This window comes from Ursus americanus, chromosome 18, assembly GCF_024610735.1.
Source record: "Ursus americanus isolate L20-20 chromosome 18, mUrsAme1.1.p, whole genome shotgun sequence".
NCBI classification, from domain to species: Eukaryota; Metazoa; Chordata; class Mammalia; order Carnivora; family Ursidae; genus Ursus; species Ursus americanus.
Window position 1 is genome coordinate 328604 of NC_142144.1, and position 25049 is coordinate 353652.

The following is a 25049-nucleotide window of genomic DNA, read 5'->3' on the forward strand; positions in this document are numbered from 1 at the left end:
CAGAGAATCATTTGGTCCAAAGCAGCAGAGGTGCTGTGGCTGAGGGGTTCTGCTCCGGAGTCTGAGCACACGGCCAAGAACCAGAGCAAGCCACAGGAGGAGACTGGGAGGTGCCCCGATGCCGCACAAGCACACCAGGAATGTTAGAAAAGTCAAATAAAAATGGTAGAAATAAAAAATGTGGAAACAGATAAATGCATACGACTGGCTCATGAGTATATTCCACAATGAAGAAGAAATTACTGAATTGAAAAAGGTCAATGTAATTAACCCAAACCTAAAACAGAAACAGGAAAAAGAGCAGAGCACCCACCAGCTGAGACAGTATCACATAAGCTGACATACGTGTGACCAGAGTGCCAGACAGGGGAGGACAGCCAGGCCGAGGAGTAAGGGCTGCCAGGCAAGAAGGCTCGAGGACAAGCAGGCGCCAGATCAAAGTCCACGAGGCTCAGAAAGACTGGAAGGGATACGTATTGAAAGAGAAAGACAAATGAAAGACCAAAACCATGGCGCCCAGGCCCAGAGACAAGAGAAAACCTTGGAGCAGCCAGAGAAAAACTCGGTATCACATCAGAGGAACGAAGACAGGAAGGGTGGCCAGCAACCCCCTCAGAAACCACGGACCATGACACAGCAGCAGCCTTTGCAGACGCGTAAGAGTGCTACGCCCACAAAAATACCCCCCAGACGAAGGCAGAACAAAGACATTCCCAGGCCCACACAAGGGAGAGAACTCGCTGTCGGCACAGACCTGAGCTGTGGGACAGCCATGACAGCCTGGTCCGGGCTCCAACCCAACAGAGGGAGAGCGGTCCCGGGGTAGGGTCTAAATGAAAGTCAACCAAAGACTACTTCTATGTTTAAGCAAAAACGACAGCAATACCCTGTGGGCTTTTAGCACATATGAAATTAAAACACATGACAAAAGATGGGAGGGAGGATCTGGGACCACATTACCGTAAGATTCTTATACCAAGTCAACGAATGTGGCATCAAGGGCAGGTACACCGTGACAAAGTAAAGATGAGTGCTATAAACCCCAGGGCAGTGCCTGCAGACATCAGAAGAAGATTTACATAATAAAGCCAACAGTGGAATAAATTGGAATCATAAAAAAATTCAATCCAAAAGTCAAAAAATAGAGAAAAATGAGTAACGGATGACATAAACCCTAACACCATAAAGATGTTAGATCGTAGCCCAAGTACAGCAACAACGCACGAGGTGGGGATGATCCGAACAAGAGTCAAGAACAGAGATGTTAGATTATACGTGAGAGTAAAGCCTAACTACACGCCGTCTAAAGAAATCCACTTTAAAGACAAAGACAGGTGAAAAGTAAAAGGTGGAAACGTGTCCTGCAGACATTAATCAAAGGAAAGTGAGGTGCGCACGTGAGTACCAGGCACACGAGTGTCAGCAGAGGTGTCTTCCCGGGGTTGCAGAGGGACAGCGCGTCATGATGCGTGAGCACAGAGCACAGTCTCCACACACAAGAGGCCAAACCAATGGGTCTGGAAGGAGAAAGCTATATGGCTGAAGGATCCAACACGCCTCCTTCAGCAACTGATGGACAGAGTCAGAGAAGCATCAGAAGACCTGAACAGCAGTTCCTGACAGCAGTGGTGGTCACGTGATTATACGCATTTGCCTACACTCAGAACCACACGAAAAAAGGTGACTTTTACTGTGTGAAGTGTGCCTTGATAAAGCTGCCTGACAACACAAAAAGACAAAGGAGGGGGCGCCTGGGTGGCACAGCGGTTAAGCGTCTGCCTTCGGCTCAGGGCGTGATTCCGGCGTTATGGGATCGAGCCCCACATCAGGCTCCTCTGCTGTGAGCCTGGTTCTTCCTCTCCCACTCCCTCTGCTTGTGTTCCCTCTCTCGCTGGCTGTCTCTATCTCTGTCAAATAAATAAATAAAATCTTTAAAAAAAAAAAAAAAGACAAAGGAGCTTGTTTTGGGAAGGGCTGCTCGCTAGCAGCTAAACATGAGATAGGGAGACCACAAAACAATTTTGGGGAAAACAGCAGTGGCCTAAGAATTTCCTGGAATCCCACATAAAATAGCAACTAGACAGCAAAGCCACAACCCAAAGACAACATTTACAACAAAATCAAGCTACCATGGCTGCAAGACTCAAGTGTCTAGAGGAAAACCCATTTAGCCACGAGACGCATGCAACGCTGGTGTTGCAACAGGAGGAGAAGGAAGACCAAGATAGTGTCTCGTGGACCCCAGGACAGGGATACTGAAATACGAGATCCTCACTGGGAAACCCCGCAGGGAGGACCAGGGGAGGGCAGCCCAAGAGCTGGGGCCAATGTGGCAGAGCTTCCAGGAAATCTCAAATACTTGGGCTAACGTCCTCCTAAAGTCCTGCAGAGGGAGTGAGAAGAGTCTGGTCCATCTCTGCATTAAGCTGCAGATGTATGAGGAGAACAGAGGAACAGCTGAATAGCACCATGACTGTGGGACCCATAAACCCCAGATGACGCGGCCACGTGGCCCGGGTTGTTCCACAGAAAAATTGAAAGGAAAAGAAGAGGAGGGGGAGTGTGTGTAAATTAAAAGACAAAAGGACAACAGTGTCTACGGGTTTACATATGGAATGGTGAGGCTGTTCTGAAAACACAGGGAGGTGAGCACTACAGATGGCAGAATGGGGGCCACTCAGGTCCCGGTCAGATTCTGAACCTTGGTGGTAGGTTACCAGAGGGTTCACGCTGGACAGACTCATGAGGCAAACATTTGTCCTGTATTGTTTTCTGGATCTATGTTTCATTTTATAACACTTTGAATACAGAAAAGACCATGAGTCCCTAAGATGCTAAAGGAAAGGAGAGAGGGATGGGAGGGAAGAAACACAGTCAAGCCTCTGAGACTGTCAGGACACCAACTCCTTACTCTGGAAAGGAAAAGGGCGGGGAGGTTGGGGGAGACCAAGTAGCTATTTACTCTGTCTATCCAGTGTGAAGTGTGTTTCTGGGGTGCCAAACAGCCCTAGCAGATGAGGGGAGCTCTTCTGTGTCCAAGGGTCCACCCAGAAACTACAGAAGGGATGGCAGGCCTGCAAGACCACCATTTCTGCCACACTTCTGGGGTCCTGCCTCGTCCTGTTGCTGCATGGAAAATGAGCTTGCTTACTTCGTGGTCCACACTTTCCGTAGCCATGCACTGGTTGTTGGCCAGAGTGGTGATTTCTCGGCTTTTCGGGGTTTCCATCCGGCAACTACAGAGGGGCACTTCCTGAAGGCCGTCCGTCTCCACCACGTCAGGACCATTGGCCAGCCCTAAAGTCACACAAACACACGTGAGTGTCAGCAACAGCACAGCGCATGCCCAGGCAGGCTTCCACTACCTGCAGTGGCACGAGGTCCCCACTTCAAGATGACAGTCCAGAAAGTGACCAATGACATGGTCTTTCTGGAAACCTCATGTGCAATGAAGAAAACACTCAATTACTGTGCTGGTACAAGCAGCCCTGCGTAGCAGGAGGGTCCGCCCGCCTGTCAAGCGCCCACTGCCGGCGGGACCGGGGAAGGGAACCTCTCCCACTAACATACCATCAGAATTACTGGGTAATTCACGTTCTCAAACGCCAGGACGTAAGTTCAGAAAGAGACTATACCTTCATTAGCTACCCCTAAATCTTCTGGTTTTCACACAAAAAAAGCATTCAATACATGTTAAGACCTTCTTCTCCTCACTTGGTTTTAGAATTGCAGCCACAGAAACAAACATTTGATTCCATTTGGGTTTACTTATCCAGGATGTTTGCTAGACTGAGGAGGGACAAGTTGAGGGACGCCAGACCAACGGTGACAGTAGTAATAAGAGTGGTACATCTTATCTCCTTCTCGTCCCCAATTTATGGTGAAGACACCAGGAGAGAAGGAGGACCTCAGCCCAATCTGAGCACAGCCGGAGCCAGGCCGGCCTCGAGGGGTGGAGGTGCAGGCTGGCTGCCAGTACGACCCCTCAATCCAACCTGGTAACAGGGTCTGGCTGCTTTCAAAGGAAGACACATTTCATGTTCTCCTCTTGTGAGATAGCCAAAGTAGAAACAAGGTGATCGACATCCCCAACGCTCGCCATTAGTTTTTTTAGTTAAGAATAATGGACTCTTGGGGCGCCTGGGTGGTTCAGTCGGTTGAGCGTCCGACTCTTCATCTCAGCTCAGGTTATGATCTCAGGGTCATGAGTTCAAGCCTAGTGTGGAGCCTACTTAAAACAATAAGGAAAAGGAAAAGGAAAACAAAACAAAGGAAAAAAAAGGGAGAGAGAATAATGGACTCTTGCTGCCACACCTCTGTAAGTGGGCCCACAGGGGGATGGAGGACATGGCCTCACTGCCCACTACTACCCTTACGTGTGACCTGAGGCTGGCCCTCACCAGGAGACTCAGGATGCAGGGTCCTCCATGACCGGCAGCAGGAGCCCACAGGCTCCTTTTGCCCTGTGAAACTTCCGAGCCTCTAGGTCACCTACACCCCAAGAGAGGGACACCCTTCCTTCACGGTGGGAGGGAACAGGGAAACGTTGAGCTAGAACTAACATTAGCGTCACTGCAAGTTTAAAACTGGGAGAGCCCTGCCGATGACTCTGCTTAGCAACTACATTTTACAATGAGGAAGACACAGGCTGCACAAGCAGCTGGCCAGCATGGCTGAGAAGGCCGAAGGCAGGAGCGAGGCCTTGGGCTTTAGTTTCCCACATAGGGACAATGCAGCAGGGGCTCAGGCGCCTCCTGAACATGGGGGCTCTGAACATGGGGCGTGCCCCTGTCTCCAGCAGTGGGAGCCACCAGGGACGCCAAGGGAATGGCTCAAAAGAACCCCACCAAATGCCCACCGCCCCTGAGCTCTGGCTCCCCCCAAAATCTCCACACCATCCACTCCTGGCCTTCCGTCCCATCATCTGCTGGGACCACAATGTCACTCCACTTCAACTCGACAGACCTAGCAGCAAAGACGCCAGGAAGGAGGACATGCGAGCGGCATGTCTGATTATGCACCAACTTGCTGCAGGCTCAAGCCCGGACCCTCTGGACCCATGACCCAGAACCATCAGCTGCCCTCTGCACCCAGAGCATACCGCTAGGCCTCCAGTGAGCCTGAGGTACTCTGTCCTTCCTGTCCAGCTCGGGCTCCACAAGTGCCCCCCGCCCCCGAGTCCAAAACTCAGACACTAAGAAAAAGGCATAGATGCAAATGCAACTTGTGTCTTCAATGTGCTGATACTCTAAATCAGAAGTATGACTAGACAGACCAATCACTGACTGATCAATCAGCGGTTACCAATCAAAGAAAAATGAAGTTTAAGAAGTCAACTTACAAAACGTCATAGAGTCTCAGGAAGCCTTCACTTTCTCCTACTTCTCCAACTTGGCTGCCACCAGTTTGGCGCTTACTTTTACCAGAAAGAGCATATAAGCACAAAAACACACAAACTGGGGCAAGCCCAAGGTCACTGCGCTCGTGAGCAACAGGTATTTCCACTGTGCTCCCCACGGTCTCCTCACCTCTAACCACCGGGGCACAGCAGGGGGCAGTGTGATTAGATGAAATACTATATGCAGCTTATATCCAAATCTGTAAGTTCCTGAGACAACCCTAAAAGCAGGTTTAGAAAAATGATCCTTCATGCGGAAAGAAAGTATGAGGGGACTATGCCAACAACTTCAGGACATTAGCCAGGCGTTCTACTCTATTTGGTGCAAGAAGAAGAACAATGGTTTCTCTGATGGAAAGTCTACAATGTGTCTTAGGCTAAAGGTGTGACTTCCCACATTAAAGAGGTGATCAAAATTTCTCTAGTGTTCAAAACCCTAAAAAGCCAGTTATATGTCCTCTGAACACTGACAGGTTAAACTCCTATAGCAGCGCATAGCGCACAAGTGCAAGGTCCATGTGGAATGTAAACAACTTAGGGATTTTATATTTTCCCCATATTACATTTTAAACAGCTTCTCCAAAATAGTCAGTGATTAGTTACTTTTCATTGACGAAAGGTTTTTAAACAGTTCAAGGAGAGCAAACAGTGATAGAAAGCCCCGCACAACTCGGGCCAGCTGATTATCCCCACACCCAGCACTCCAGGCACAGGACCTGGGGAGCTATGGGTACACCTGTACCTTCAAGGCCCAAACCAGCACTAGGTGCACCCTTTGTTCCAGTACAGAACACACATGAACACCAACCACAGTCACAGTCAGAGACAATGACGAAGCCATGCTATTCAAATTCATACCACCAGTTTATTTCCCGAAACACAGTCAGGACAGGAGGACCCCTTTCCAGCAGGAACTCTATGACTGACAGGGGGAATGTTGTAAGCCATGACCACCAACAACCTGATCTTGTGCGAGATGTTTCACTCCCATGCTGCGGGGAGAGTGGGCAAACGTGCCCCAGTGCATCCACTTGGGTCACCTTGTAGGGATGCAGTTAATCGAACATTTCATGACTACCCACCAGGGGGCATCACGTTAAGACGAGGCCACCCCCAGCAAACAAAGAGCAAGATGGTGCCCGGCCTGGTCACCGCACAGATGTTCACCTTCTGCTTGTGAGGGCAGTGTCCCCTTGACACGGAGATCCAGGGAGTCCAGAGAGACTTCCATGTACCCTGTGCTGTCTCCAGGTGCCGTCTGCTCTGCACTTCCTGAAGATGACGTGTATGCTTCAGAACCTGCATTCAAAGGGGACCCGTGAAACACTGCACCCGGGCCACGCCTCTCCAGCAGAGACCATGGCGAATGCTAATTAACCCATTCAAAACAACCAGCTCGAACACCATCCCTGTTCAGGATACTGCAGCCTCACTCATTTTCTTTCCTGTGCCTCATTTTGCTAATTCCCCCATTTCCACAGACTATTCATGGGATGAGGGGAGCTGTATCACAAAAAAGAAGGAACTGGAAACACCTTTCTCTGTAACTATACCAGTCAGAGAAAAGCCGATCAAATAACCAAGAAAACATAAAAACACAGTATATAAGTGTTCCGTAACTACTACTTTAAAAATAAAACAGAAAATTCTGATTTGAAGGTTTGGAAGACCGGCTGATGTAAAGCAGCTGAGAAGCCGCCCCATAGGTGCAGTGTTGCTGGGAAATCGGCCTGATCCTGCAGACGTCTGAGTTCAGGATTCACAGGGAAAGGATGCAGGACTGCAGGGACACATCCACCCGTCAGACCCGCTGCTTTATGAAGGGCATCACACACGAGAGGGCAATGCAATCTGAATACAACTGAGGGGCCTGGAAATGGGCCCTGCCCAGACTCAGGCCTCCTATGCCCTTGAGGCCTGTCCATAATTCCTGGAGAACCCACATGGGCACTTGCCATTGTGAGCAGACTTCACCGAGGAAGCCTGTGAACACTACACACTCACTCAGGATAATATCTAACGCCAGCAAAGGGCAGGTGCCCGTTTTTCACAACCAAGCTTCCAAATACTAGTCATGGATATTATGTCAGTGATCGCAAATAAGGGAGCCATAATACAGAGCAGCGTGGCACCTGAGGCCTGTGAACGCATGTCACCTTCTGCACCTGAGCTCATGGACAGACAGGAAGAAGCCAACCACCACGAGAGCTCAGCTCATCATCGCGCACGTGAAGAACATGAGTAGTCTGGGCAATTTTAACGCTCTACAGAAAGAGATAAATTTAAGCCCCTACGTGAATAAACATTCAAGCACACATCTTCACACTATATCCAAGTCTTGAGTCTACCAATGCTTTTGTTAGCCAGCATAAAAGCCACTGGCCAGTCATCTGCGGTGAAGGGAAACGGAAACAAGAGTGAGAGAGACGGAGCTCACGGAAGGCGCCACACACAGCTCTCCTCTTGGCTTCGTCCACTAAGCCAACCTACGTGTGCATCAGGGGCTGGAGAAGAACAGCTCATGTTGAATTGTGGAAATGAGGACGAGCCCCTTGGCTCTGTGTTGCTGGTGTAAAGATAAACAAATCAAACGGTCCACACATCCACGGTCACCAAAGTTCCGAAGGGTGACACAGAGAAAGAAGTTCAAGTAAGCAATGGGGCAGGAACAACTGGGCATCCACACGCAACAGAGGCGTGGCTCTGCCACACACCACACACAAGCGCTAACTGAAATGGGCCAGAGATGCACGCGTAAGGCCTAACACTGTAAAACTTCAAGGAGAAAATACAGGACAAAATCTTTGTGCCCTGACTTATAAGATTTCTGGGATCATAAAAAGCGTACATTTTAAAAAGAAAATAATTCATAAATTGATTTCAACAAATTTTTTTAAACTTTTACTAGGCGCATATATGTGCAAAATGTGTATATAACAAAAGACTTTTATCCGAAATATTGCAAGAACTCTTCCAAGTCAATGAGAAGGTATACAAACTGATTTTTAAATGAGCAAAACAGAGAAACCTTTACAAAAGACACACAAGGGCACGGTGGGCAGCCTCCCTACTCAACTAGGAAAACACAAAGTGAAGGCACAGCAAGGCCGGCGGTGCCCCAGCAGCACTGGGGCCAGAGACCAAGCCTGACAAGTGTCGCAAGGACAGAGAGGAGCAGAGCTCTCGTGCTGCTAAAGAGGGGAACTCAGGTTTCTTGCTGAAAACCGCCTGGCAATTTCCTAAAAAATCAGACATACAGCATACAACTTGGCCATTCCATTCCTAAATATTTACCCAAGGTAAATGAAAGCCTCTGATCAATAAACACTGTATACAAATGCTCGCAGGAGTTTTATTTGTAAGAAACAAAAACGGGAAAGAGCCCACACATCCATCCGGTGAAGAATAAACCACGGAGAGCCGTACCACGGAATACTCCCCGGCCAACTGTCCACTGGTACTACGATGAGGGTGACTCAAGCAGGTATGCACAAAGACGACAGACAGCGGAAGGGTACCTACCCAATCATTCGCTCAAATGAAGTCCTATACAGTGCTAACCAACCTGCAGACAGAGAGTAGAGGAGAGGAGCCTAGGGACGGGGAGGGCTGGCTGGGGAGAGGGAAAGGTCACCAGGTGCCAGCAGGGGCATTCGTGACAGTAACTGTGGTGGAGGTCTCGTGGTCATACACGTGTGAAAACTCAGCACCTTGCACCTGAATTATGTGCACTATATCACATGTCAAATTTACAACGAAGCTGTCAGAAGTGAACCCTGGCCCACTAGGTCTGCTCACCTTCTGGATTTCAGGGCCATTTCTTTCCCTGCATCCCCTTTAACAAAATTACTTCCAGAACAGGGGAATCTGACCAAAGGGCCGAAAGCCACTGTATGGGCCTGGGCATGGCCCACGCCTGACACCAAGGGTAGCCACAGTAACCATACAACGTTCAGAAGCCGCAGATCCCTGGTCACACACGGAAGATGATGAATAATCCCCATTAGCTCAACACTCAACAATGAAACCAGCATTGAGAGAGGCCTGCCAAAGGGAAGCCACCTGAGGATCACCTGAGTGTCTTTAACAAAGTTCATACATTTTTTCTCCCTTAAAACACTGGAGGCCCTTTTTCAAACGAAATCCTACAAAGAACCCCAACCCCACCCCAGGACGGCCTCCCATGGGCCCATTTCCCACCCAGACGGTCCTCGAATGTGGACACCACATTTACCCAGCACACCGCTTTGCTTCTTTTTATTTCTCCGCCTCCGTTTCCTCGCCGGCTTGATCCAAGGGCTGTCAGGCTTTCCTTTCCTCTTGAGAAACTTCTTCTTGATACTGGATTCAGAACTCTGAGAGCCAAAGGGGCAGGAATAGAAAAAGCAAAGCATGGAAGCTCCTGAAAGCAAAAGGTACTAGAAGTTTTGTTTTCTTGCAAAATAAAATACCTGCTATATCTTGTTTCTTCAACTAGAAGATTAATTTCACTTTCAGACATTTTTCTGGTCCCATTCTTAAAAATACTCATGTTTTCCCCTAAATCGCACTAAGTTGTTATTTTACAGGAAAAAAAGAAAAAAGAAAAGAAAAGCCAAGAACATTTAAATGGAATTTATAAATCTCACTCGAGTTGGGCACAAAAAAGAATGAGAAAGTTCTACTCAAGAACTAAATAAATAAATAAGCTCAGTGAGAGAATCCACTTTTAATCATATGCATCCATTCATTCTGCTCATGAGAAAAGGAGCAATCAATGCCTCAATCTGCTTCAGAATCTACGTCCACATTAATTATCTACATGGAGAACAAGGAAAGAAGTTATAATTAATTTACAATATTTTAAGATTTTATGACCATCTATTTCTAAAATCTAAGATGTAGAAAGGGCATCTAACAGCCACGAATTACAGACAGACATACAGCAAGAACTGTCACCACATCTCATTGGTCTAGAACGAGGCTCTCATAGCCCCTGGTCCCTAGGGATACACAGAGAAGCCGATCGAATAATCACATCCAAGCTTCCGAATACTAGTCACTGAAATCATGTCAGTGATCACAAATAAGTGATACAGTGATAGGGATACAGAGAAGCTTACAAGAACGTGATCACAAGACAGGAGACACACCAGGTGTGGTGCTGGGTTCCCAGTTCTGACTGCGGTGGCCAGCCAGCACACACAGGGCTCCTCTGCTGCCCCACGAGAAGCCCTATCCACCCTGCACTCCATTTCCTTGCCTCACCCCTGGCCCCCCTACTGCAGAATTTCAGACCCAACTTCCAAAAGCACTGCCCCCAAGCTCACGGTCGCTTATCACCAAACCCAATTGTCCCTTCCAAGTCCTCATCTCATCTAGCCACACAACATGCCGACGCCAGGGACCAGTGTCTCCCTCTTGGGAACATTTCTTAGCTCACGTGACCCTCCCCAGTCTCACATCGACTCCTCCTTCTCTGCTAAATGCTCACCTGTTGGGTGCTTTCTGGGCACCATCCTGAAGCTTGTGCTCTTTCCCATCTCCAAGCCCCTGCTTCCCCATTCCCACAGACCCAGTGCCCCTGCCCTCTGACCCCTTACCTCCGTGTGACATCCAGCCCACCAAAGGTCCTGCTGGCTCTACATCAGACACCTCAAATCCTTCCTTCTCTCTCAAATTGGTCATAGGGCAGAATCATGGCCACTGTTGTTGCTGCCAACTCCTACCCATTCTACCTCCCCTCACACCAGAGCCCCGACCTCCCTCTCCTAGCCCTGCCTGCCCAAGGAGCACCTGAGCTGAGCCCATCTCCTTTGGCTCTCTGCTCAGATGTCTTTTCTCATGCTCCTTCCCAAGGTCTGGGACGAGATCCGCCATCACAGCCCTGGATTCCAAGCACACACTCGCAATGACAGCTGAGTGAAGGGCTGGACAGACTACAGAGCCTCCTGCTTTACTCTGCCACCAAACACGAAATCAGAGTGCGGGGCTGGGGTTACCAGATCAGACTCATCTCCATCCTCGTCCTCCTCCCCGGTGCCGGCTGACTCCTGCTCCTCTTCAGACTCGCCGTCCGTCTGGCCAGCCACACAATAAGCCAAAAAGAAAACACAACTAATGAGACCCTTCAGTGGAGGTGACTTGATAAAAACACATATTACTAGATACACTGGCAGTTAGCACTGGAGATGCACATGCACAGGTGGCGTGGGGGGAAGACAACACAGATGCTGTGTCCATGAAGTGACGGATGCCAGCTCCGAGACCTGCCTCTTCCCCAATCCCAGGTGGGCTGCTCCTCTGCTGCATTTCTGTACTGATCTGGAAGGCAGCCCCCTCGGCACGTAAGAGACTGTATGCTGAAGATTAGTGCACTTGATGCATTTTATGCGTAGGAGAATTCAATTAAAAAGTAACAAAACACACAGTAAAAAGATTTCCAGAGGCCAAAAAATGAATACAAAATGCAAAACCTACCCTCTAACCCACCCAAGAGCCCAGTGCAGCCCCCAGGACCATCACACTAGTGCTGCTCACACTTCTTACAGCCAATGTTTGGCACGAATGGGCCTGAACAAGGAAGCACAATTCTGCCTGCTGGCTGGCGGAGCACCAAACACAATTCTGTGAATGAAACTTTCTTCTAATTAGAAATATGTTTTGGAATTCTTTCCATATCAAAGCAATACAGGTACCTCATTTTTTTTTTTTTTTACTGTATTTACCTTTTCTATCCACACAGGTAATACATGAATACATTTTCAATGCAAACACACTAAAATATATGTGTATCCATTCACCCCTTCTCCATCCACCCCCCGAGGCAGGGATGTGGTCAAGCACACCCCCAGCCTGGGTCTTTGTGGGGTTGCCCGCAGTAACTTCCCCATTTCCTAATGGAGGCACACCCTTATCAGATTCACACTGAGGCTGCGTTCTACACAAACTAAGAATCCCCCAGAACAAACCAACAGACACACACTCCTCTTTACAGATGTGGAGTTCCAAGACTGCTGCCATCAGCAATGCCCACAAAGGCACCACCGGCCCTCCAAAGGGGTTGCACAATCACTCTGGTCTTCATCCCCAAGTATACAAGGAACTGAGCAACTTCCCTAACTTCACATACTTTCTTACTTCTTCCACTTTGTCTCATGCGACCAAACCCTCAGTCCACACTGCTACTAGGTCCTTCCTTGCTTTATTCATTAGTAGAAGCTACACACATATAAGATAGCAATGCTTTGTCTATTAAATATGTTATAAATATTTTCCCTATCAAATGAAGCTTTGCTTCTGGTCTTTCTTATTATTCAAAAATGTTGAGACTTTATCTGGACAAGTCAAACCTCTCCATCTTTCTGTTTGTGCTTCTGGATCTGTGTCTGGCACTAGAAGGTCTTCCTTATTTGAGATTAGAAAAACAGTTTCTAACATTTTCTTCCCCAGTTCGATATTTTATGTTGACACTTTAAATCTTCTGTAATTTAATTTTTTAAATAACAGCTTTAGTGAAATATAATTTACCTACTCTAAAATTCATGCTTTTAAAGTGTACAATTCAGGGGCACCTGGGTGGCTCAGTAAGTTAAGTGTCTGACTCTTGATTTCAGCTCAGGTAATGATCTCAGGGTTGTGGGATGAGACCTGCGGCAGACTCCGTGCTCTGCAGGGAGTCTGCTTGAAGATTCTCTCTCCCCCCCACCCCTCCCTCCGCTCACTCTCTCTCTCTCAAATAAAATCTTAAAAAAAAAAAGTGTACAATTCTGTGTTTTAGTATATTCCAAGTAGTGCAAACACAACCACTATCCAATTCCAGAATAGAATTTACATTTCCAATGTGACATGATGCAAGAGTTCCCCTCTACTTTTCTCCCAAAAGATCAATTGTCCCAATAACATTTACTGAAGAGTTCACAATTCCCTTGACCACAAACTAAAAACCCATCCTTAAAAAAATAAATAAAATAAAAATAAAAACCCCATCCTTACAGTAAACTATATGTTCACATACAGATAGGTTTGTTAGGGATTTCCTGTTCCACTCACTCATTGCTTTCCCATTCCTGTACAAATCCCCATTTAATCACTCTCCAGTAGTTCTAACTGCTGTTTTTTTCTCCCTGTGCTTGCTGCACACAATTCCCACATCAGCTGTTCTACAGAAAGTCCTCTTATGGTCTTGATGAGAACTATTCTGGACTTACAGGCGATGTGGGGAGGATGAAACAATGATCTTCTCATTCAGATAAGTAACTGGCCTTCCCTCAAACAGGTCTTCCCTCAGACAAACAGCGGGTCTTCCCTCAGTCAAACAGTGGGTCTTCCCTCAGGTCTAACAAGGGATCTTCCCTCAGACAAAAAACAGGTCTTCCCTCAGGCAAACAAGGGATCTTCCCTCAGACAAACAAGAGGTTTTTCCTCATACAAACAAGAGGTCTTCCCTCAGACAAACAAGAGGTCTTCCCTCAGGCAAACAAGGGATCTTCCCTCAGACAAACAAGAGGTTTTCCCTCATACAAACAAGAGGTCTTCCCTCAGACAAACAAGAGGTCTTCCCTCAGGCAAACAAGGGATCTTCCCTCAGACAAACAAGAGGTTTTCCCTCATACAAACAAGAGGTCTTCCCTCAGACAAACAAGAGGTCTTCCCTCAGACAAACAAGGGCTCTTCCCTCAGCCAAAAAAGGGGTCTTCCCTCAGACAAACAAGGGGTCTTCCCTCAGACAAGTAACCGGCCCTCCCTCAGACAAACAAGGGATCTTCTCTCAAACAAGGGGTTTTCCCTCAGACAAACAAGGGGTCTTCCCTCAGTCAAACAATGGGTCTTCCCTCAGGTCTAACAAGGGATCTTCCCTCAAACAAAAAACAGGTCTTCCCTCAGACAAACAAGGGATCTTCCCTCAGACAAACAATGGGTCTTCCTTCAAACAAACAGTGGGTCTTCCCTCAAACAAACAGCAGGGTCTTCCCTCAAACAAACAGCAGGGTCTTCCCTCAAACAAACAGGGGGGGCTTCCCTCAAACAAGGGGTCTTCACTCAAACAAACAAGGGATCTTCCCTCAGGCAAACAAGGCATCTTCCCTCAGACAAACAAGAGGTCTTCCCTCAGGCATACCAGGGATCTTCCCTCAGACAAACCAGGGGTCTTCCCTCAGACAAACAAGGGATCTTACCTCAAACAAGGAGTCTTCCCTCAGACAAACAACAGGTCTTCCTTCAGACAAACAAGCAGTCTTCCCTCAAACAAGGGCCCTTCCCTCAAACTACAAGTCTTCCCTCAGACAAACAAGGGGTCTTCACTCAAACAACGGGTCTTCCCTCAGACAAACAAGTCTTCCCTCAGACAAACAATGGCTTTTTTCTCAGACAAGTGATAGGTCTTAACTTGAACGAACCTATGTCTACTTTCCAGCCTCTTTCAGGAAAGTTTCAGTGTTCTCTTCTAGGGAACTGATATTTCCTATTAAATTTATTGCTAAGTACCCTGGTAATATTAAAGACTTACAGCTAAATTTTAGGATTTTGCTTTTAGAGTCCTTTTCTTTTAAAGATCCATATGGAAGTATCTGCTTCAAACAAACCATGTTTGGATAATGAAGACTGGCCAAGTGTTGACAACTGTTCACTATTATCTATATGTTTGCATAGCTTGACATTTTCTATTACAAAAGTTAAAAAAAAGCCCTAGGCATTATTGCTATTATTGATACTGCTGTCATTACGTTTTCTAACTGGCTATTGCAGCTACACAAGAAAAGGAAGGGTTTTATGTCTTGATCACAAGTAAGTTGGCTCACTAGCTATAATAGTTCTTCAGCTGATTTTCTTGAATTTTTTAAGACAGATGATTATATTCTTGGCAAACTCTTCTCTCTTGTCCTTTTAAATATTAATGCTTCCTTCTGGTTCTCATCTTACAGCATCACAGCAAGAGTAATCAACACTGCAGTGCTCATGTTAGGGGAGAAAGGAGCAATCCCTCCCTTTTTTTATTACTGACATTAGAAATGTTTTAAAATGTTCACCACTAAGTGACTTTTTTTTTTTTTTTTTGCAGTATTCTGATATCTTTGGTCAGGTTTACTTAATATAAGCTATGTTTAAATACCACTGGGTAGTTTGTATTTTTAAAAGATTGAGCAATGAGGGGCGCCTGGGTGGATCAGTCAGTTAAGCAAGTCTGCCTTCGGCCCAGGTCATGACCCCAGGGTCCTGGGATCAGGTCAGGGTCTTGGGGTCCTGGGATTGAACCCCATGTTGGGTCCCTGCTCATGGGGAGCCTACTTCTCCCTCTCCCTCCACCCCCCCAGCTCGTGCTCTCTCTCTCACTCTCTATCTCAAATAAATAAATAAAATCTTAAAAAAAAAAAAAAAAAGGCATCCAAATGGCAGATAAACATGTGAAAAAGTACCCAATCTTATGGGAAATCAGGGAAATGTGAATCAGAACTATAATTATAGTAATAGCACTACACTCCCTGGCCGGGCAATACCAAGTATGTCAAGCCAGTGCGACAGAAGGACATTCACACACGGGAGGCTGATAAGGGAGAGCTGTATGGCCATGCCTACTGCTGGTCACATGACATGGCAATCCCAATGTGGGTGTGCCCCCAGGGACACAAAGGAATGCTCATAGCAATGTCATCTGTAATGGCCCCAACTGGGAACAGCCCAAATGTCCATCAACGGTGGAATGGATACATAAATTTCAACAGTCATCCAAAGGAATACTGTACTGTAGTGGCTCTTGAACATTCTGGTCTCAGAAACCCTTCGCTCTATTAAAAATTACTGAGAATGACAAAGCACTTTTGTTGATGTGGGTTATGTCTACTAATGTTTACTACTATACAAACTGAGAAATGTTTAAACCACAATGTAACTCCATGAGTGAGAGGTAAAACAGTAGTGTCTTAGCATTATGACAATAATAGTTTTGACCCCACAGACCCCTTGAAAGGGTCCCCTCTGAAAGATGCCCCTCAGACCACTTTATAACCCACTGTGCGTAACAATGAAGATGAACGAGTGATATAACCCAACTTCACAAGCGTAATACTGAGTGAAACAAGTCACACTCTGAAAAGGAAAACATGCATGATCCCATTTACATGAAGCACAGAAACCAAGAAGACCATTCTGCAGTGACTGGGAGCGCCCACAGGGAAGGCCGGGACAACTCAGGCCTGTGAGCCGGTGGTGGCGCACAGGTGCAGTCAGTCACTCTCTGATCAGTGAACTGATCCTTGTCACAGCTGAAATCATAAAGTCATCCTCCAAATCCAAAAAACATACAGCTCAACTTACTTAAAATGCTAGTTTTTCTCATTTAATCTGTTAATGTAGTAAGTCGTATCAAGAGGTTTCCTGTAATAAATCAGTATCTTCCCGGGGTGGGGGGAAGCCCTACCTTCTTTACAATTGCTATTATGCAAATATACAGTTCTGTATGACCAATATTGTCTTAGGATTGAAAGTGAGTTTGGCCTCAGAAGGAGCTACTGTCCATTCCAATCATTCTATTCTCTGAAGGCGTTCACATAATAAACCCATTACTGTTTATTATTACTGCTGGTTTATTTGGATTTGCTCCTGTCAAGTTATTTCATTTTCCACTTGGCCACACTATGCTCGTGATTCTACTTTTACTTGTTTCTTAATTCTTTTTGTTGGCTTGCTATCCATTTAATTCTTTCCTTTATACCAATGTGTAGAGTTATTCAGTATTACTCAGCAACCAGATTCTCTCTGAAGAGGAGAATCCGGAAACAAGAATCAACTCTGTATGCCATATGGTGTTCAATAAAGGTGACATTTTAAATCACCAGGGGAAAGACACATCAGTCAATAAATGGTGCTCACACAATGTAGCTAACCATTTTGAGGGAAGCCATGGGACCCTGACTTCACATTTTGCCTAAAAAGCTTTACTGAGATAGAATTCAAATATCATAAAATACACCCATTTTGAGTATATCTACCTCATATTTTATCCCCAAACGTACATGAATCAAGTATTTACACATAAAAAATAAAACCAGTGAAGTATAAGAAGACAGCTCACACCAATTTATTCAAAATCACCAGTGAAAAAGATCTGCTTATCATATTTAGAACCCAGAAATCATAAATAGACTAGTACCCGTGGCTTCTGACAGAAGACAAGACACCCCCCAAAACTATGAGAGCTGGAAGGAAAGGCCGTATCTACAGAGCACAGCACTCTGACTCAAAATGTAAAAAGTTAATCTGCAAAATTATACATTTCAAACAGGTCACTATTTCAATGAACTCACCCACAACTTCTCTGCCTACCATTAGTTTTAGAAGACTGCATCAGATACAAAAGCCCACCTTATATAAAGATGGTCCAAAACTCTCAAAAAGAAGTATGATACACGGAACAGTCAAATCACACCTGTCTCCAATCGACCAGCTGGTTCTCAACTCCTCCTGTTCCTCCTCGTCTACTCCATCCCCCTCCGAACTAAGAGCATAAACACACACCCAGATGTCAGCATCTACTCAGGAACTGTGTTCTACTCAGGTCTGCACCTAGTGCCCTGGAGACCCTGCCCAGCGCTGAGCCCCCGGGGCCACCTCCAGACAATGACTTGTGATTGAGTCAGCACACTGCCCCCTCCCAGAGCACATTCTCGGTTAGACATGAGTGAACTGTGTGTGATGAGGACACACCTGGCACACCGAGACACACCTGGTCTGAACAGACAACACAGAACAGCCCCACAGGCCCAGTCAGCAGCCCGGGACGCTCGCTCCAACCAGGAGGAGAGCCCTTCCCAGTGTTACTGCCTCACATGCAGAACTGCCCTGTGGCGTGCCTAGGACTGAACGAGGTCAGTCACACCAAGGCCAGTGACGAGCAGCTGCACTGGCACACAGTCAGCCCTCAGGGTATTCCTGTCCATCGAGAACCTAAAGAAAGCTTACTTCAAAGAGTGCTGTTCAAGAAGACAACCACTCCCTTGATGAAAATAAATCTAAAACTTCAAGATAAACAGAATGCAAACACCCAAGTCAGAAGGAAACAGGGAAATGACTGGGGCCAAGAAGGGCCAAACCGCCCCTCACAGGACCAATGGCCCACCATCTGCAGCGCCTCCCTGAGGGGGTGAGAAGGGCCTACCTTCTGGGTACGGTCAGTTTCTGACACACTGCCCTTAGAGGTCCTGCTGTCCTCTGTGGGAAATGCAGCAGCCTGCTCGGCCCCCTGGTCCTCATCCTCATCGAGCTCCTCCGACTCGTCCTCCTCTGAGTCCAGCTCCAAGCTTTCCCCGTTCACGTGAAGGGTGCTGGCGCCCAGGTCCTTGTCGCCCTGGAACACAGGCAAGAACGCACTGTCACGGAGAACCCCAGGATCAGGAGCAACCTGCCAACTCCCGTCAGGGCATGGCCTGCGAGGTGGGACACAGCGACTCTGCCGCTGGGGGAAGAGCCAGGAAAGGGTGAGGGATGAAGGGTCAGGGAGCACAGGGTAGGAGGCTGTGCCCCAAAACGAGGCACCTCAGAGCCTGGGTTCCTTCAAAAGGGACCGAGGTCATCAAATTACCGACAACCTCACGTGGTGTGTTCCTGTGGTCAGAGAGGTCCTGACACAGATGCGGATTTCCAAGCACACGTGCGAACACCACAGGCACGCCTTACCTTGGAACCCACAGTGGAATGAGTTATACTCTTAAACATCTCAATCACCGTCCTCTGTTTTAATACTTTGGTCTTTTTCTTAGGAACCAGGCTATAGGTTCCCATTCTTCTTTTTTTCTTCCGAGATACTGCAGCTGCTAAAACAAAAGGCAAGCAAGCTAAAAAAAAAAAGTCAAAAGGGGACAAGAAAGGAAAAGAAATACCATTCAAATGTTTTTTAAAGGTAGGTGATAATTCACAAAATCTGATTACCCAAATCATCAGTATGCCAGCACAGTGACAGGTGTTTCTTACTTAAGTTGCACAGACAAAGCTGACGGTACCTTACCTTAGATCATTTGCTCTACTCACGATAAAACACTAAGCTATGTGGACAGCAAACATTATCACCCTACCACAAGCAGAAGTACAAGGGAGAACCCACTGACCATCAGAAGCAGGGCCCTGGAGCACCTCCCATACCCAGTCCCCTGCCTCGGGATGGTCCCGTCCCCAGGAACAGTGTGGCTGCAAGAGCGAGGCTGAGGAGAAGCAGCGGCCTCGCTGCCAGTCACTGGGGATGGGCCCCGCCTGTCTTCCTGACAGACTTCTCACCCATGAAAGGAGTAAACTGTATAGTCTCTAGATGTGTCCACCTCTAAGTAAGTGTGGCCACGCAACACCGGCCAGTCTGTCCTCTCCTGGACCTTCTCCCCAGCACCTTCTACCTCACCCAGCAGTCCACCAACTGAGGGGAAAGCAGTCCTTGAAGCAAACTGTACAGGTACACAAGGTCGAGGAAGGCACAGGACAGGAAAAAGCAAACGGCGGGGGGTCTGGGGTTTCCAGACAAGCTGCAGCTCCTGGGGACTCAGGGCTCTCAACCCTGCTCTAGATTAAGCAGCTCCAGGTTGTCTGGCTTTATAGTAGGAGGTCTTCTATAATATCTTATTTTTTTTAAAGTTCCAGGGTTTTAAAAAATCTGAAAACCACTTAACAGATGCAATGTACTAAAGGGCTGGAGAACTTCTGCTCCATTGCATTCTCACTCCACAGAGTGGAAGGAAAGAGCGTGGGAACAGCATGCGTGAACATGAACTACACCACTGCAAGGGCCTCGCAGACAGCTCCACGAGCACGTGGCATCGAGGACACCATGTTAGCCTCAGCCCAGGCCGAGGGGCACACAGGACATCCAGGACAATCACCCACCCACTGTGTTCACTGGGGTGGCTCTAAGCACATAAACGGTCAGGAGGAAACACAGCTCTGTCCATCTCATGCTTGAACGGGGTGACTGGGTGCCATGCAGGGGTGTGTCCAGGCTGCGATGCGTGTCCTGTACAGTCACAGGACGGGGAGTAATATGTGCTTTGCAGCCCCTCAGAGTGTCTGTGTGGCCTTCCTGCTTGTGTTGCAGTAGGATGGGAAGGTAACAGAAACTCTGGGGCTGTCACCACCATAATTTAAAATACTAATAGAGATGGCCTGAAATCTTAAAACTCGAATGAGCTGGCTCCAACACTCCCCCCACCCCCCAAGGGAAGACGGCAGGGCAGGGGAAGGAGTGAGGTTTGAAAAAAGCAGACTGAGGTGGTCTAGAACCTGGACATAGTCACAGAGGGCTGTGTCCACATACGCCCTGTCCATCCCACGACACCTGACCAGCAGGAAGGAGCACCAGCCCCAGGAAGGCTTTCTGTATTTCCCACACCACTGGAAGGCACACCAGTGATTTTGTAATAAGGCAAGGCAGCTGTGATGACAACTCCCTCTGTAGGAGACACGTGCAGGCATACCCTTCCTGGGAGGTGACAACACCAGGAGTGCTTGACCTGCATGAAGACGTCACAGAAAGGGCCTTTCTGCACTGTGGAGAGTCACCTCATCTCTGTAGGAACTGTGGGTGTCTTAGAGGCTCCAGAGGGAGGCCCCTCACTTGAAATACGCCCACCCCAGCATCTGCCCTGTGGGGCCACTCATGCAGCCCCACCTCCTGCAAAAGCCCCAATAAGGGATCAAATGTTCACCCATCCCCTCAACTGACCCTGAACAGATGCAAGCTCAAAAGAGCGTGAAACGCCCACAGGACGTGGCAGGTAACAGAACCAAACCACCCTTCTCCACAACCTTAACTCAAAGGTCTCCACAATACACTGTGTGTTTTCAACAGCACTTAATCATAAACTGAGGGAAGTTCTCAAACCTAGAGTCTTCTACCCAATTAGAACAAGGGGATAAGACTTAATGAAAACAATCGTCATTCTGAGTTTGACAACAAGCACAGAAAGCAGAGCAAGGATAACAGAGGTCGGACATCCCTCTACAGGGTTACAGGTGAGCACAGAAGGGCCCGGGAGTCCGACCACCGCTCATCTGGAGCACACACGCACTTACGGTCAGCACACCTCTAGTTTGGCAAGGTGCAGGTTTGTAACACGCAATCAGAGAGCAAAGACAGTTGTTGGGTCTCCCTATTACCTGTCTGTGACTTTGTGGTGGCCACGTAGCACTGGTTTTGAGGTAGTGACTGATGAAGGGGTGGGAAGGGGGGTAAAAGCTGCTGTCGTCCAAAATCAGAAAGATTTTTGTTGATCTCCTCTTTTGGCTCCTCATGATCTCGTGCTTCTCGAACTTCTCTGGGATCCTTACTGGCCGCATGCTTCAAAACAAAGACAATTAATAACTAATTACACACCAGCAGATGGTCACTGAGACAACATGCCCCCAAAACGCAGCTCCTTTCCTCAAAAGCCTGCCTTGACCAAGAGAGGAGATAAAAGAGAGAAGACAAAGTCCAAAGCCTGCCGTCATCACAGAGCACCTGGCACTGACGCGCATGGGCCCAGCCACCCCTCGGATGATACGGGCCAGCGTCAACCAGCTAAAAACGGCGTTGACGAGGACAGAGGGCAAGAGGAAGCGGCAGCGGCAGTGACCGAATGCGGCAAACAAACCCTGAAATACTGTCTACCTGGTCCCTCATAGGAAAAGTCTGCTAACCGCTGACATAGGAAAATGTATTACTAAGTAAAGTGCTTTCACAGGCTATCCTTTTCACGGCTGCACTGTGCAACACTCCGCCCATAACAGACTACAATTTTTAAGTTATCTTTTGCTCATAGTTTTACCACTCTCCTAAATCTATCTTCAGTCTCAGCCTTCCAAGACCGCGGCAGCCGGCAGTCCTGTCCTTAAACCCCTCATACCTATCAGTGGTGCAGCCTTCATTCCAGACCGCCTAGACACAACTAACCCTCTCTCCTCCATCGGCTTCCCTAAAATCACCTACAGCCTTGAGATAGTTGGATCTCATACCAAATTCCATTTAATCAGGTTTTATCATAAACACAGTAAGGGCAATCAGCAGTGCAGAAACAGGCATCCTTCAATAAATGGTGCTGGGAAAAGGGATATCTCCACACGCAAAAGAATGGAGTTGGACCCTTACTTTTACACTGCGTACAAATGCTAACTCAGAATGGATCAAAGATCTAGAACTATAAAACTCTTAGAATAAGGAGGAAAGCTTCATGACATTGAATTTGGCAATGATTTCTGGGTAGGACACCAAAAGCACAGGCAACAAGAACCACAAAAAACTGATAAATCAGACTTTATCAAAATTAAAAATTTCTGTTCATCAAAGGACACAATCAAGAGAATGAAAAGGCAACTTACAGATTGGGAGAAAATACTTGCAAATCACATATCTGATCGGGATTAACATCCAGACTATATAAAGAACTCCTACAACTCAACAACAAAACAAACAACCTGATTAAAAAATGGGCAAAGCATCTGATCACACATTTCTCCAAAGAAGACATATACCACACACATGAAAAGATGCTCAACATCACTGATCATCAGGAAAATGCAAAACCCATAATGAGGTATCACCTTACACCACTAGGACGGCGACTATAAAAAACAAAAGAATACAACCCCAGAAAACTGTCAATTACACTCAATTAAAAACAAGAGAGGTTGAAAAGGATGTGGAGAAACCGGAACCACTGTGTGGTGTTGGGAATGTAAAATGGTGCAGCCGCGTGGAAAACAGTTTGGCAGTTTTTCAAAAAGCTAAACATAGAATTACCATGTGATCCAGCAATTCCACTTCTGGGAATATACCCTAAAAGAACTGACAGCAGAGTCTCAAAGAGCTATTTGTGCACAACGGTTCGCAGCAGCATGATCCACAACAGCCAAGGGGTGGGAGCAAACCAAGCGTCTACTGACAGGTGAATGGATAAATGAGACGTGGTCCATCCACACCGTGGAATATCACTCAGCCTTAGAAAGGAAGGGATCCTGACAACGTGGATGGAGCTGGAGGACACGGTGCTGAGTGAGGTCAGCCCGGCACAGAGGGACCCATTCTGTGTGAGTGGAAACTCTCGGGATGCCAGAGGAGTCGGGCCCACAGATCGGGGGCGGGGGGGGGGGGGGCGCTGGCAACAGGGTTTAATGCAGAGTCCAGCCTGGGAAGATGAACGAGTTCCGGGGACAGATGGAGAGGACGGTTGCACAACAGTGTGAATGCGCCTGACGTCCTTGTCCTTGAAAGTGAGACTATCTGGGAGTGTGGCCTGGATTCCAGCTCTTGGGGGGATAGCCCAGGGGGACTTACTCACACTCAGCTCAGCAACCCTGTCTGTCGCTTGGCGGGGAACATGGCCCACTCCTGGAGTGCCCTTCCTTCTTCTTCCAACGCCACCGTCTTCCCCACGACCTTCATAATTAACCTGCCCTCAGCACACAGAGCACAGTTCACATGTAACTTGTCAACTCTGTAAAATTCTTCGGTCTCTCTTAAACATACCAGGTTGTCCCTAAAGAAGTCACTGCTGGAGCAAAGGAGTCAGGTAATGCTCCTTTCTATCTCCTGCAAACTATCTCACAGACGGTGTGGCCAAAATGACTCTCACCCTCCACCAGCTCTTCTTATAAGCAAATGCAAAAGATGATTTTAAAGTATACATAAATGAGGAGCAAAAATTAAACCTGAGGAGGAAAGAGTCATATGAGGCTAATTCTCACTTGAACACAAAATCTTTAAGATATTATTTCTGAAAATCTGAAAAAAAAAATCAAGAGCTGCTGAACTTGGGTGAAGATTCTAGACTCTGTCAGGGCTCTAATCTCTCACAACAGCAAAAAAGACAAAAGACTCATCTACTTCCCATGGAGGCAGCAGGCTAGCACCTGACTTCATGGAAGGGCGCCCACTGCTGTGAGGGAGCCTTGAGCACCCAGCCGGCCCCAGCCTCCCGCACAGAGGGAGGACCTGGGGCACAGGCTCCAGAGAGAGGTGGCCACAATACTGCTCTGGCCCAGGTGCTGGAGGCCCACGGGGTCCGGCCCTTGCTGGCCCTACCCACCCCCAACATCCTGCTCATCGGCTCTCCCCTTCTGCCAGGACCACATCAGCTCAGTGTGAGCTCTCTTAGCCCAGCCTACTTCTCCTTCCAAATACTTAATTCCAATGGCAACGAACAAGGACTTGCACAATTTCAGCATTCAAAACTACCTCTCTAACCAGGCCAAGCGCTCTAAGAACAAGGCCACATCTTTTGTCCAGAACCTAGAGAATACCAGTGGCAGCGGTTTTGCGTGGAAGCAGATAGGGAGAATGGTGACAGGGACGCAAAGGGAGAAGACTGAAGGGCCACCATGCTGAGGCCCAAGGGAGTCTGCACAATTCAACTAGGGAGACAGTCTGCAACACAGGACACAGTAACAAACGTTTCAATGCAAGGGAAAAAAGGTTCCCTTCCAGAAGCTTCTGCTTTCTCTGCCCAAACAGTGGACGAGTTGCACCCCGTGCTGGTGCTTTCTGACAGGACCAACACTGGGTGAGAAGGAGCATCCACACTGCCAAGGGTTGTCAGCCATGCAGCAAGAACACACGCTCATTTTTAAACTCTTACAAACAAAATGGTTTTATTATCACAAGTCTGCAACATTCATCACTGGAATCACTGATTTTAAAACACAATTTTCAATAAAACAA

At 47.5% G+C, this 25049-nt stretch overlaps 1 protein-coding gene across 6 annotated transcripts in view; it reads right to left on the bottom strand.

Moving 5' to 3' along the window:
• EHMT1 (euchromatic histone lysine methyltransferase 1) overlaps positions 1-25049 on the bottom strand; it is a 140720-nt gene that overhangs the window by 42296 nt on the left and 73375 nt on the right. For 2 of the 6 annotated variants that reach the window (XM_045803686.2, XM_045803685.2), the window contains exons 4-10: positions 21512-21692; positions 19052-19209; positions 18534-18722; positions 11380-11457; positions 9633-9753; positions 6566-6697; positions 3152-3297 (exon numbers count right to left, since the gene is read on the bottom strand). In XM_045803686.2, coding sequence (XP_045659642.2) covers positions 3152-3297; positions 6566-6697; positions 9633-9753; positions 11380-11457; positions 18534-18722; positions 19052-19209; positions 21512-21692 — 1005 coding nt within the window. The remainder of the gene's footprint in view (positions 1-3151; positions 3298-6565; positions 6698-9632; positions 9754-11379; positions 11458-18533; positions 18723-19051; positions 19210-21511; positions 21693-25049) is intronic. The other 4 variants (XM_087869135.1, XM_045803687.2, XM_087869137.1 and 1 more) reach the window with 4 other exon arrangements.